The sequence below is a fragment of the Pyrus communis genome, chromosome 2 (genome assembly GCF_963583255.1).
Source record: "Pyrus communis chromosome 2, drPyrComm1.1, whole genome shotgun sequence".
NCBI lineage: Eukaryota > Viridiplantae > Streptophyta > Magnoliopsida > Rosales > Rosaceae > Pyrus > Pyrus communis.
In genome coordinates, this window is record NC_084804.1 from 1,435,664 (window position 1) to 1,450,669 (window position 15,006).

Consider the following 15,006-nt stretch of genomic DNA (forward strand, 5'->3'; position numbering starts at 1 on the left):
CGATTCTTGCCAAAAGCGAATATGAACCACATTATTGCTAGTCCATTGTGAGACTTGTTTGGTATTGTTGTGCTTTGAAAAAAAACTGTTTCTGCTATGCTGTGAAAATAAGCTCATTTTTGTTGCTTCACGTTTTGAGCTTTTTGTTTATCCAAAATTGTGAAAATAAATTGTTTTTAAGTGTTTACCAAACACATTTTTTAGCTCAGTTTTTTTTTATACCCACTTTTTATAAAAGCACATCAGTACCAAACCAGTACTAAGTCCATCATCTGCCTTTTAATGTAGATAATATCGTTTGCTCAAAAAAAAAAAAAAATGCATGCTTTTTCATCAATGCTTTTGGGGGATGTTATCCACACACTATACTTTACCTCCTCTATATTTTTCTTAATTTCTGACCATTTACTCAAATGAATTGAAGATTATCTAACAACAAAAAGTAACACATGTATATGAATAACACCACTCTTTCTTTATCATCAAGTGATAAAAACCCACGTGAACAATGTAATGAAATTATTATTGACATTTCAAAAATTTTATTTTGCACTCTAAAGTTTTCATATGTAAAAGAAAAAATACAAGTCCCAGCCCAGAACGTTGTCAAATTTGATTCTTTATGCTTCATTTTCTTGAATTTGCCACAATGAATTAATATGCCTCTCTGTCTTTGTATCCCTCTGATTTGATTCATCAAACAAATAAAGCAAAGGCAAACTATTAGCTTGTTTGTTTCTTTCGTGGATCAGGATTAGGGTTGGGTTCGGTTCAAAACGGTTTAATTTTTTGTTAAAACTAAAACCGAATTGAAGGTTTTTTTTTTTTTCGATTCGGTTTTGTTTCGTTTCGATTTTTTTCGGTTTGGTTTCGGCCCGGTTCAGTTTCTTCGATGATTTTTTTTTTTATTTTTATGAATCTGATATTAGGCAGCGGAGATGGTGTGGTAGGGAATGAAGAAGCCAAGGTTTGGAAAGAATTGGAAGGAATGTTGTGACGATGAAGAAGCGCTGCGCAGAACTTGCTGCGATTGCCGAGCAATTGCCGTGCCATGGCTATGAAAAAGAGAGATAGAATATTTTGTGGTGAGATTGGATGCAGCACCTGTTCAGTAATCGAAGCAGTGCGTCGGATGTTGTTTGAGCTTTCAAGGAACTGTCTGCAGCCAAGCTTTGGAGTGAAGGAAAGGAATGCTCCGCGGGTTCATGAAGGTGCAAGAAGAGGGGGAGAGAGAGAGAGAGAGACTGAATTGGAGGAAGAAAGGAAGAAAGCAGAGCAGCATGGAGGTGCAAGAATTCGACAGTGGGAGAGAGAGGCTGAGAAGTCAGAACAAAGAGGAGATGAAATTGGGCGGTTTCTGCCTTCTGGGCTGTCGAGAGTGAGATAATACAGAAATGAGACAGAGAATAGAGAGAGAGAGAGAGAGAGAGAGATTTGTCTTTAGAAAGCACAAGTACCCATGTGCTATGCAACTTTTTTCAACATTCAGCACACGATTTCTGTAAAACAAGCACACGGTTTTCTTGTAATGCAAATTTTCTCTACAAATTTAATTTACCTAATATTAACCTTTATCAGAACCCGTAAGTTTTCTTGATAATATTGATTGTTTTGATTCATTTTATTTTTTAGCATTTTATTTTTCCTTTTTTCTTGCGAAAAATTTGTCATGCCATATGGTATTTATAAGTAGCTTGCGGACGGCTTGACAAATCACAAGAAAGGACCTCTTGCCCTCTTGTCCATTGTCGAGAGAGAGAGAGAGAGAGAGATTTCTTGCTAGCATGGAGTACTCAAGTGATAATGATCTCTCTGAGCCCATGTTAGTTCCCAAAACATCTTCATTACAGCAGATAGTAAGCTCGGAACTGGAAGACACACTAAACAACACTGACTTCTCATACTTCCAGCGTCTCCAAACGGCCACGTGGCTCGAGACGAAGACCCTATGTCGCCTGGCAGCTCCGGCGGTGGTGGTTTACTTGCTCAACAATGTTATAACCTTGTCCACCCAAATCTTCTGTGGTCATCTTGGCAATCTTGAACTTGCTGCCTCATCTCTTGGCAACATTGGGATTCAAGTTTTCGCCTTTGGCCTCATGGTATACATAATAATTCAACTTACCCTGTTAACACTCATTTGATTTTCGAAGCACGACGTTGATTGGTAAAATTCTTTTGTCAGATATGTTTCATGGTGTGCTATTGTTAATCATATGCATGTTTGACCAAAAATTAATTCATTAACTGGATTAATGATTCAAATTTACAGTCTGTCAACATAACATATATCATATTATCTTCGATCATGAATCAGATATACAAGTAACATGTGTTTTTAGTGCAGCTTGGTATGGGTAGTGCGGTGGAAACTCTATGTGGTCAAGCCTATGGAGCACATAAATATGAAATGCTGGGCATATACATGCAGAGATCAACAATCCTCCTCGTGGCAACTGGGATCCCACTTATGATAATTTACATCTTCTCCAAGCCCCTCTTGCTAGCCCTAGGTGAATCAGCCTCCATCTCAGCTGCGGCCGCGGTTTTCGTATACGGTCTGATCCCTCAAATATTTGCCTACGCTTGCAATTTCCCCATACAAAAATTCCTCCAAGCCCAGAGCATAGTGTTCCCTAGTGCCTACATCTCAGCAGGTGCACTTGCGGTGCACATAGTGTTAAGCTGGGTGGTGGTGTACAAACTGGATTGGGGTTTGCTGGGTGCGGCGTTGATGCTGAGTTTTTCATGGTGGATTATAGTGGTGGCACAGTTTGTATACATTGTTTGGACTCCAAGGTGCAAGAGTACATGGAGAGGTTTTAGCATTAGGGCATTTTCCGGTCTTTGGAGATTTTTGAAGTTGTCTGCAGCATCGGCCGTAATGTTATGCCTTGAGACTTGGTATTATCAAATTATAGTTTTGATTGCTGGGTTGCTTCAAGATGCTGAAATTGCCTTGGACGCCCTCTCTATCTGGTAAGCACCAAATTAAGAACATTGGCCAAATTAATCACTTTTACAAATCCATAATTGTTGTAATGATCAAATTTTTAATGTCTTTAATCTAATAATTGTGTTCTGAACAAAGTCAATTTTGCAGCTGTTTTTATTTTTATTTTTTCCTTTTCTCTAATGGAATATTTAAATAATGCAGCATGGCCATAACTGGATGGGTGCTCATGGTTTCTGTGGGGTTCAATGCTGCTGCAAGGTGAGTTGATTTAAATAATTATTTGGGGACTACTTAATTATTTACTTAAACTAACAAAACCCAAAACTATAATGCCCCTGACTTATTTATGCAGTGTGAGGGTCGGGAATGAGCTTGGGGCTGGGCATCCAAAAGCGGCTGCATTTGCAGTTGTGATGGCAACTTCAAGCTCCTTCCTCATCTCAGTGGTCTGTGCCATAATTGTACTTGCATTGCGAGATGTCATAAGTTACATTTTCACTGAGGGGGAAACAGTCTCTAATGCAGTCTCAGAACTTTCTCCTTATCTTGCAACATCTATCATTCTCAACGGTATTCAACCTGTTTTGTCAGGTAAGTGAAATTTCACGTTAAATATATAGGAGATAATTTTTGTACTTTCGTTTTCTTCTTCTGCACTCTTCCTTTTGTTTATACATTTTAATTACTAATTAACTTACTTAACCCAACAAAATAAAGTACAAGAATCATTTTGCTATGTATATACATGCATTCACTTAAATAAAACAAACTTTACAAATTAAACCATAACTTTACCCACCTAGTCAATATGTTGAAAATTTAGCCATGAAAGGAAAATTCTGCATACAGACAATTAACCCATCTGAGCCAGGTGTAAACAGTTGCATGCATGGTTGATCAACTTGAATGAGATATAACCGACAAACATTCTGTTGGTAATGTTTATCAGTTTAAGGCCTGATTTGGTATTGAGGTGATTCTGAAAAAAGTTGGTATCAAAAAAAGTTGGGAGCTATTTTTGTGTTTGGTAAACATTCAGCTTCAGCTTTTTTTCACAGTTTTAGGTGAAAAAAGCCAAAAACAAGAAGCTGCAAAACCCAGCTTTGAAAAACCAGTTTTTTTTCATATTTGTTTTATATAAAAGTTTACCAAACACTATAATACTGCTTTTTTTTTTTTTTTCAAAAGCACTTTTACAAAAAAGTTTACCAAACACTTTGCTGCTTTATTTCACAGCTGCTTATTTTCACATCACAGCAGAAGCAGTTTTTTTTCAAAGCATAGCAATATCAAACCAGCCCTAAGCAAGACGTTTTAAATGAGTATATCTTTTTCTCCCTATGAAACCTACTCCAATTCTTAAAGTAAAACTCAAATTTTATTTTTTTAAATTTATCCCAACTTGCTTCAATTCTAAGGGCAAATATGAGTTAAGACATAAAACTCATTTATGGGATAAATTTAAATAGGATTCCCCCTAAGTTAGTGAGGCTAGCCCACCATGTATATGTATTTTTTTAGTTTTAGATTATAAAATCATTGAATCCAACTGGTAAGATCTAATTTGATCAAATCTAACGGTAAAAAAAAAATAAAAAATCTAACGGTCCAAATTTAAATTTCACGGTTGAAGTAATTAAAATTTTATTTTATGTGTTTCATATTCTTTCGTAGTGTTCCACGAGTTTCATGGTGCTAATTTAGTGATTTTTCAATATTTATTGGAATTTAAATATTTTTAGGTTAAAATGTTCAAAAATTAAATTAAAATAGTCTACATAATTTTTTTTTTTTAAGTTTTTAAGAAAAATAATATCCTAAATTCATTCTTTAATAATTGGGGGCTAAAAATTTAACCCAAAAAGGTTGGGAAAAAAAAAAAACTGTTTCTAGGTTATACTCTAAATTTTTTAGATTAAAATTTAACTCGAGGGTTGAAGATGATTTGAAGGAAGGTGGCACTAGGCGATGCAAAATGACTTATAAATTAAAGAATGATGTCAAGAAGATAAAAACAATGAGAGATGACTCTACGGGACAAAAAGTCATTGGTGGCCAGATTCCTTTTACACAGACAATATAAATGGAAAATGAGTAATATTATTTTAATTTCTTACACATCCTTATTTAATTATGATCGAGGTTCAGTAAGCATCATGTCGATTGTCGAATCAAATTTTGTTTAATTTATTCAATTTAATAGTTAGAAATAAAGAAATGTGTAAGAAATTAAAAAGAGTGAAAATCATTTCCTTAGTAGAATATTAGATTTATCACCTTAATGTTGTGATGTTTTACAATAAACTGTGTGGCTACTTAATTACTTAAAAGTAAGTGTTATCTACACACTTATTTTAATACGTCACATACTTTTTAAAAAATTTTGTTATTAATTTTCTTTAATTCATTTGTTTTAATGGTAAAAAATTTAAAAAAAAAGTGTAAAAAGTAAAAATAAGTGTGAATAGAAATAACCTTGATTCCTTACTTAACCCGATGATATCGATCTTCTCCTACTACTCAACATCGTTAGCGATGGACTAGCAGTTGAACATCCAAATCCTACGCGGTCCTAATTTTAGTTAATTTTTTTATTCTCCTATCCTTTTCTGTTGGAACCAAAAATCTGCCTTTTCTTTTTGGCCCTTTTTGATGTCATACTTCATAAATGGGTTAAACATAAAGGGGTGGCCGTTGGGTGTGGATGGCAAGCATTTGTAGCATATGTTAACGTGGGATGCTACTACATCGTTGGCATTCCATTGGGTTGCCTTCTTGGCTTCAAGTTCGACTTTGGAGCTCAGGTATTTCAACTTCTAATGTCATTTTTTTCCTGTACAAATCTCCTATTGTTGTTGTTTTAATTACAATTTATATCTTCTTCTTTTCAGGGAATATGGGGTGGGATGATAGGAGGTACTTTTATGCAGACTGTTATCTTAATGTGGGTCACATTTCCGACTGACTGGAACAAAGAGGTTAGCTTAATTAAAAATAATTAAACATCTTTAGTTTTATTGTCCATTAAACAAACCATATTATATATATATATGGTGAATTTTTGAGCAAAACGGAATCCCGCTCCTAAGGGTCTTCCTATATATATTTGAGTTCACAAATATATAGTTACTTCATGCATGCATGATGCATGCAGAGGGATATGTTCATGCACATATTATATAACATTCAAATTGTTTTCCAGGTTGAAAAGGTAACGGATCGTTTGGACAATTGGGAAGACAAAAAGGAGCGTTCTCAAGAGGATCTTCTGATTAATTAGAGCATCTCGAGATGTTAAATTTACATTGTCAAATTTGATTTGATGGTTGACAAGACAATTTAAAAATAAAAGCTAAATTTACTTCTTTTTTTCTTCCAAGGACGGGTCAAATTATTTTGAGTGCTATGTTACAACATTGGTGTCTTATTTGCCCATGTATTATTTAATAAAAATATTAACAACGTATTTATTCATTTGTAAGAAGACTTTAAAATTCTTATTTAATTAATCACTAAAATTTTGAAAACAAAAAAAAACAAAAAATAATAAATAATGGTGGTGGGGTGTGACATTTGGGTCGGAGAAAGGTTAGGAAAGATTTGGATTACAATCGACATAAAAGTTTGAGGAAGAAATAGGTGTGTGAGGCAAAAAACTTCAACATATGAGAAAGAGACATGGTGGTGTGATCTGAGACTTTTCCATAAAGGAGGAAAAGTGGTTAGGAATTCAAGGTCTCTGCAGGGAGATCTGATGATATTCGTCCTATAATTGCCAAAAAATTCACTAACAGCATTGCAGAATAGTTTGTTAGTTTTTGTTCCAAGGTCACACTGCGAACACACTAACATATTTTCTGATAATGTATGTTAGTTGTCGAGTTGTGCTGGTAGTTATTTCTTGAGAAGTCCGTAAAGATTTGGATTATATAGGCGTAGAATTTTCCTTCAAGTGACGTTTGCGACGGTTAGTTGTATAATTCATGTTATAATTATATTCTTTTCTATTAAAAAAATAAATATTTAAACAAAATATATTAAGGTTATTTTGGAAATAATTACGGTGGAAAAATAACATTTTACTTTTTTAATTTTTTCTGATGTGTGTGATTATCATATAGGTGAAAAAATAAGACATTGAAGTAGTCTAATAGCACTCATTATTTATTTTTTATTATACATTGTGGGACTCGCTCGCTGTTACAAAGATTATAAAAAATAATTTTGCACCTTCGCTTTCCCCTTATGCGCACCTCCTTTTGTTCATGCACTTTAATTATTATTTAACCCAACAAATTAAGTACGAAAAATCATTTCCCTTTGTATATACATGCCATCACTTACATAAAATAAACTTTTGCAAATTAAACCACAGCTTTACGTACCTGGTCAACAACGCAACATGTTGAACATTGAATTCGAATTTTCTACTCTCTCATTGTTTTTATTCCCTTTCCTCTTCTCCAATTTAAATGCTCATGATAAATCACGTTAATATTTTGTATTCTCTCCTTTTAATATAAGAATATCGATATACTTAAAATAGATAAGAGATAAGAGAATCCTACGCGTGTAAAAAAGTGTTGCATACAAACAATTAACCCATCAGAGCCGCGTTGTAAATATTTGCATGGTTAATTAATTAACTTGATTGAGAGAATCTGGACTACAACAATTGACTAATATTCTGTCCGTTTATGGTAATTAATTTAAACAAGACAATTAGTTCGAGTACTTATTTATTTCTCTCTGAAGGAATAATGTCCATTATGATAAAAATCTTGTCCTTTGTGTGAAAAAGACCAATAAATTAAAGGTAATAATGTCGATTAAGATAAAAATAATGAGGCAGATCGATGACTCTACGAGAAAAATTGGTCATTAAGACGGACAACGCAGAATATTGTAAAATATTAGACTTATCACCTTAATTTTGTGAGATTTACAATAAACTGTGGCTGCTTGATTACTTAATTGATTTGATGATATGGATCTTCTCCTATTACTCAACATTGTATGCGATGGGCTAGTAGTTGAACATCAAAATCGTATGTGGTCGTGTTTAAATTCAATTTTTGTTCTCCTATCTTTTATCGTTGGAACCAAAATCTGCCTTTGGCTTTAATTTGGCCCTTTTTCAGTTGATATATTTCATTTTTGGTTTTCAAAGAAAAAAAAAAAAAAAGGGTGGCCGTTGGGTGTGGATGGCAAGCATTTGTAGCATATGTTAACATCATTGGCATTCCATTGGGTTGCCTTCTTGGCAATTTGAAGTTAGATGTTAAATTTTCTTTGTTTCCAAAAGAATGAATCAAAATTATTCTTTTCATTATATATTGTAGGACTTACTGTTACAAAAATGGCAAAAATTGTGTAAATTACACTTTTGACATCTCATTGGCTCCTAACGCAACAATCATATATCATACTTACTCACCAGAAATAATAGCAAATATATGTCTTACTAGCCCAAGACCAAGAGTAGTATACAAAATTACAAATGATGGTTGATAAATCATAAATGGTATTTTAATTATCGATAAAAAAAGGGTTGGACTTGGATCCAAATTTTGAAGATTGTATAATATCCAAATAACAAAATGTTGAGCAATTATTCAAATATGATTTGCATGCGTTTAACAAAATGAAATCTAATAAAAATGGCTTGAAAACTTTGAGTTGAATTTTTAACGATAAAGACAAAATAAATGGTAAAATGAATAATACTATAATTGATTTTTTAATGTAAAAATATGATTTTCGTTACTGGGAGCTTTTCGTTAAAGTTCCCTTTAATAAATGGGCCAAACAGTATCAATATTTCAATTTAGAATTACAATTTGCTGACGCATGCTTTTGACATTTATTTTAAAAGACTCGCTGCATAATGTATTTCAACGATTATTTAATGTATCTCGTGTTTGATTTTAATGAGAGATCTTATGGTCATTGCCTGTGATGATTGAATGCAGCTACTATTTTTCGTCATGGCGGGTCCAGGATTACGACCTTAAGAAATTTGCCATCAGTCTTTTCTACTATTTGTACATGTGACGCTATCACATTTCAAATCTCAAACATCTTTATAACACATAGTCGTAGACAAAAGAAAAGTTTGTGATGATTGTAACTTATTTAGGTAAAACAGCTAATCACATTGAACATCTCAATGCATGGACCTTTGAGCGAGGAGCGGCCGGTTCTCTTCCATTCTTGCGGTGGCCTACACCGATGTCACAACAAATGCCCCTCACCATTGTTACTGACTTGTTTTATGTTGCTAACATCAACTTCATATTTTTTTTTTCGTTTTCTTTTCATAATTTTTTTGCATAAGGTCAATTTTACTATTTTTCTTTTCTTTTCTTTTTTTATAATTAAAATAGGAGGTAGAAGGGAAATTGATCAGAATAGATTTATCATCTTAATTTTGTGCGATTTACAATAAACTGTGTGGCTGCTTGATTACTTATTGATTTGATGATATGAATCTTCACCTACTACTCAACATCGTATGCGATGGGCTAGTTGAACATCAAAATTGTACGTGGTTGTGATTAAATTCTATTTTTGTTCTCCTATCTTTTACTATTTTACTATTGGAGCCAAAATCTGCCTTTTGCTTGAATTTGGCCCTTTTTGATTTGATATATTTCATTTTTGGGTAAATAAAAAGGGTGGCCGTTGGATGTTTTTGACATCTTCTTTGAATATAGTCTTAGGCCAGTTTCACTTGCCATGTATGAAAAATTATTGTACTTGTAATGTGTAGATTAATTAATAAGGTTCCTTACCTGGGGACAATTTTTCATTAATTAATTTCACTGGGTGGATTGAGTAACATCCAAACGCAACAATCACATATCATACTTGCTCACCAAAAGTATAGGCAAATATATGTCCGACTAGCCCAAGACCAAGAGTCGTATACAAAATTACAAATGATGGTTTATAAATCATAAATGGTATTTTAATTATCGATGAAAAAAGAATCGGACCTGGATCCAAATTTTGAAGATTGTATATCCTAAAAATAAAATGTTGAGCAATTATTCAAATACTAGCCTTTATGCACATGGTCACACAGAATGTATTTTTTGAATGCGCGACTTACACGTTTTAAATATGTTTATATGTGTAAATTGACAAAAAAAAAAGTCAAATACTTGAAGTAAATGAATAATCTTAAATTATAATAGAAGAAACCCCTCATAAACCAATTAAAGTAGCTGAATTCACATAATAAAATTGATCTTCATTGAATTTACATTTAAAATAAAGAAAATAATATTTAATAAACAATTGATTGAATCACGTTATTGCTAGTCTATTATAAGGATAAGTCAATCCCCTCCTCCTTAGTGTAGATATTATTGTTTGTTAAAAAAAAAAAATACAATCATTTGACAACTAATTTAACGACATTATTATCCGCGTGCAAAAGATTTTTTTTTATAACTGGCATTACACGTCTCTTAAGACGGTTTGAACGTGATTAAAAATAAAAAAAATAATATTTAATGAACAATTGATTGAATCACATTATTGCTAGCCTGTTGTGAGGCTAAGCCCACTCCCTCCTCTTCCTTTGGATAGATAATATTGTTGGATAAAAAAAAAATCAATTGAAAACTAATTTAATCACATTATTATCCACGTGCAAAAGACTTTTTTTATAACTAAATTTACATGTCTTTTAAGATGTTTTGAGTGTGTTTAAAATAGAGAAAATAATATTTAATAAACAATTGATTAAATCACATTAATTATAACCCATTGTTAGGCTAAGCCCACCCTTCTCCCTCTTAGTGTACATAATATCGTTTGTTAAAGAAAAAAACAATCATTTGACAATTAATTTAATCACATTATTATTCGCATATGAAATACCTTTTTTTATAACTTGCATTCCATGCATCTTAAGATGTTTTGAATGTGTTTAAAAATAAAGAAATTAAATCACATTATTACTAACCTATTGTAAAGTAATAATTAAAAAAACAAAAACAAAAAAACAAACCACAAAAAAAATTAATTATTAAAAGAATACTGTTAGAATTAAAAAAATAACCTTACCTTATTTGATGCATTATTTTAAAATGCCTTTACAGTTTTTTGTCGTGGAAGCATTTTTGTTGAAATCAAAATCACAATTCACTTTTCCATTGACTTTATATTGACTTTATATATAATAGATGATTTGCATGCGTTTAACAAAAGGCCCAAACAGTATTTATATTTCAATTTAGAATTACAATGACAAATGTTTCTCTCACATAAAAACATAAATGCTCGTGGCTTTTCGAAAAAAGATAATACTAGGAAAACTAAATTTGTAAACAAAATAATGTTGATATTTATGATTGAATTATTACTTAAATGTTGATTAACATACTTATTTTCTATTGTTGACACATCTTACCCTTTCAAAAATACCATATATAGAATGAGGATCATCTCTGTATCCTCTTTGTGAGGATTTCAGCTCCATGGCCCACCTCTCAAGGTGCAGCTTCATCGTGCAATAGAAGTACGTGCAAGCAAGCTCTTAGCTTTTATTCATTGCAATGGAGTACCCTGCATTTGCAATCCCATTACATAATCAAAGTGGCGCTACTTTTTCATAAGGCTGTCTTTTCCTTTTAGTAGTGCTCTCATGATTTCTGCCTGACTTGTCTGAATTCCAGATGACAAGAGCTGAAAAAAAGATCATGCATTGATTTGTACGCAAGACAACTTCGAAACATTAACCGCTATGAAGCAAAACAAAAAAGTACTACCGCACACCACAGATTGGCCAAAAAAAACACATAAGATCAGGAGAATTTGCATCTGCAAACAACATTGAAATCCTGATAAAACAAAACATACAAATAGAAAGACCAAAATGAAGATTACAAACCAGAGACATTAGCAATATCATTTAAGACCAAAATGAAGTTGGTTTTTAGTCTACAAAAGTTGCACCAGGAGAACATAAACATGATATGATATAGAAAGACAGAAATCCACATGCCATTTGGTTTTTTTCCGAACCAACGAAAAGGCCAAATATAAGATGATGGAACCAATTTAAAACACTAAATCGCTCTCCCAATAAAGGAGAACATAAGCATGACATAGAAAGATCCAAAGGCACATTTAATTTGGTTTCTTCAAAACCAGCGAAAAGGACCCTTAAATCAGATTGAATTCAACAAAATCCTAACACAACGAAGCTCCATTTAAAAAATTCCCACAGATTCAACTTTCACACTACAGAAAACACAACTTTCACAGTACTAAAAAAATATTCTTACAGAAAAGGCTCAAATGAAAAGATCGAAATTTTTTAACTTGAGCATGCATATGGGTTAAGGAGAACTTCGGGAAGCACTTCCAAGTGTTTCTCAGGTTGTTTTTAATAAAGATATAAACTTGTTCGTAATAAAAGCACTTGTAGCAATAGTGTTTCCTAGAGAAACAGTTTTCAAACGGGCTCCAAACAACAATATGTGAGAGAGAGAGAGATCATACACAGAAGCAAATTCAGGAGGAGTTTTGAGAGAAGGCTCAGGGTACTTTTCCTCAATGATCCCAACAATGAAATCAGAATCCGCCACCCATTTGTCATCAAACTTCACCATAGACACCTTCCCCTCTGGATTCACCTCCGTAAACCTACAAATCACCAACAAAAACCCCAAACCCAATTCCTCAGACACTCCAAAAAAACACATCAAAATCAAAAATTCAAAACAAAGTAAAATACCACTGGGTTTGTCGCTGAGATTGATTAAGTGCAACTTGTAGGGCACTTTCTTCTCCTCCAAGGTCAGAAGAAACCTTTGGCTGAAAGGGCCTGTCAGAAACGAAAGATGGAAAATTATACCAAATTAGCAAAATTTGATTAAACCCCAGAAAGGAAATCAAGGGAAATAGAGAGAAATGTGAACATACAGTCGCCGAGAAGATGAGGGGCGCCAAAGGCAGCCTTGACAGCGACCTCGAGAGCCATATGAGAGCAGAGGAAAGCGAGAGAGCGAGAGAGAGTAGAAGAAGAAACCAAACCTCTCAATATCTTCTTCTCATCCGATCTCCGCCCTTGCATCTCATCGACAACCCAATATCCACAAAGTCACAAAAAAAAAAAAAAAAAAAAAAAATCAAATGAAAATCCTTTTCTAAATCAAAAATCACAAAAAGGAAATTTCAACATAAAACCCATTCCTAAATCCAAAATCACAAAAACCCATAGATTCACCAATTAACAACCCAAACACGCACAAAAAAGGTCCCAAATCACCAAAACAAAACCATAAAAAATAAAAAATTCAGCCGCAAAGAAAACAAAGGAAAAAACAAATAACACATTTATATATCTTAACCACAGAGAGTTCCAAGAATCAGAATCGAAAATCCAAAAATCTAAAAGGGACCATTTCCCAAATCTGGAAAACAAAACGCATTAGACACGCACAACAACGATCCAACGAAAAACAAAAGATCGAAACCATATAAGCTGATAAACATGCAAAACTCACCTGGAAACGCCGGATTAGATCGGTCGCAACCAAGTTCGAAGCAAACCCAAGATGGGCACAAAATTTCTGAAATCAAAAAGCAAAGCCCATGAGATATTAACAAAAAGGCATCAAAATAAACATGGAAAATCGAAACCCCGTGCAGTAATATACATGTAAAGCTTACTTGGAAAACCCGAATCCAACGAACCAAAAACCCAAAAAATTATTGGAATCGAACCAAAAAGGCAGAGAAATTAACAACTGTGACCACTAATCGAAGAACAACTAAGCAAAATGATCGACGTTTTGAACAACAATGCAACACGATGAAGAAAACAGAAGCGAAGGCGGAGAAAAACGGACGGCGAGAAACAAAGCAACCGGAGATATGCGAGACAGAATAGCCGAAAGCGCAAGAAGGATCCAGAATAACCAAAAGCCAGAACATCCACGGATGATGGACGCGTGGAATCAAAAGGGCAAAACAGACCTTTCACTGTACAGAAATCGAGAGAAACCCAGCTGAGACAATTATTTGGAGAGCATTTACGTCCTGAGAGAAGACAATTATTTGGATTCCTTTCACAAGCTAGGAAAGCAAGGGAGAGATGGATTGTCTATCCTCTAATTTCCATACATTTTATGTCTTTCTATGATATATGATCACAGTTAAATTACGTTAACATTTTATATTAATTTTTTTATAGAAATAATAAAACAAAAAGTAATACAATTATATAAAATATTAACGTGATTTAACCGTGATTACACAAACAGAAGAGCATGAAAAAAAATAGAAATGAGAGAGCAGACAATCCACCTACAAGCAAGTGAGCTGCATGTTAAAAGAGAATTAATAAAAAACTATTTAACGTTAATACATGATGTGGTAGTGGTAGGAAGTCTATAAAGAGTGATGCTTTGAGAAAGTTTGGCTGCCGTTTCCGTTAAATTAAAATAGATGAGTTACTTCTTATATGGTGTGTTGAAAGAAGGAATGAACAAATTGCAGCCAACATGAAAGTAGCAGATTGATTGCTCAAGAAATAAATATCAGTTTCAATCCTCTGCGAATTGTATGATTAAAAGGAAGTAGTATTCTTCATTGCAAAATGAACAATCATGGCTTACTCCACCAAACAATCTCCAACAACATTCCTCTCTGCTTGTGAGATATTCTCACCGTCTGTGTGAGTAGTTTTCTTTTTCGTCCCTTTTCGGAGTCGCCGACCTTAACCATGGTTGGGTTCGATGGCAGTTTCTTTTTTTTCTTTTTTTTTTCTTCTGGCTGCTCCTCCTTTCTGTCTCTCTGTTGCTTTTTTCCCCTTTCTCTCAATCCCGATCTTGTCTGTTTTTCGTGGTCCATTGGCGTCCCTCTTCCTAGACCATCATCACTTCGATCCGTAGCCACTACTAATCGCGATTGTTTGAGTTGGTGTGTAGAGTTCCGGTATTCTCACCGGCACAGGTGTTCACAACACCACCACCTTCTCTCTATCTGCCCTTGTTGGCAACGTTGCTTGTGGACTTCCACGGGCTTCATGG

General features: G+C 33.7%; 1 protein-coding gene and 1 pseudogene across 1 annotated transcript; one reads left to right on the plus strand and one right to left on the minus strand.

Annotated features, from left to right (window-relative positions):
• Nucleotides 1-1,740: 1,740 nt before the first annotated feature.
• On the plus strand, nucleotides 1,741-3,555 carry LOC137727157 (protein DETOXIFICATION 40-like). The gene is made up of 4 exons (XM_068466092.1): nucleotides 1,741-2,102; nucleotides 2,348-2,979; nucleotides 3,158-3,214; nucleotides 3,309-3,555. The coding sequence occupies exons 1-4, from the start codon at nucleotides 1,785-1,787 to the stop codon at nucleotides 3,553-3,555; spliced, it is 1,254 nt and encodes a 417-aa protein (XP_068322193.1). The 5' UTR covers nucleotides 1,741-1,784.
• A 7,626-nt stretch (nucleotides 3,556-11,181) lies between these two features.
• LOC137725372 (glutathione S-transferase DHAR2-like) lies at nucleotides 11,182-14,038 on the minus strand (annotated as a pseudogene).
• Between the last annotated feature and the right edge of the window lie 968 nt (nucleotides 14,039-15,006).

Excerpts from the sequence above, each read along its gene's own strand:
- LOC137727157 (XM_068466092.1), top strand. The coding sequence starts at position 1,785 with ATGGAGTACTCAAGTGATAATGATCTCTCTGAGCCCATGTTAGTTCCC. Across the intron at positions 2,103-2,347 it reads TTTTCGCCTTTGGCCTCATG|CTTGGTATGGGTAGTGCGGT; the intron begins GTATACATAATA and ends TTTTTAGTGCAG. Across the intron at positions 3,215-3,308 it reads GGGTTCAATGCTGCTGCAAG|TGTGAGGGTCGGGAATGAGC; the intron begins GTGAGTTGATTT and ends TTATTTATGCAG.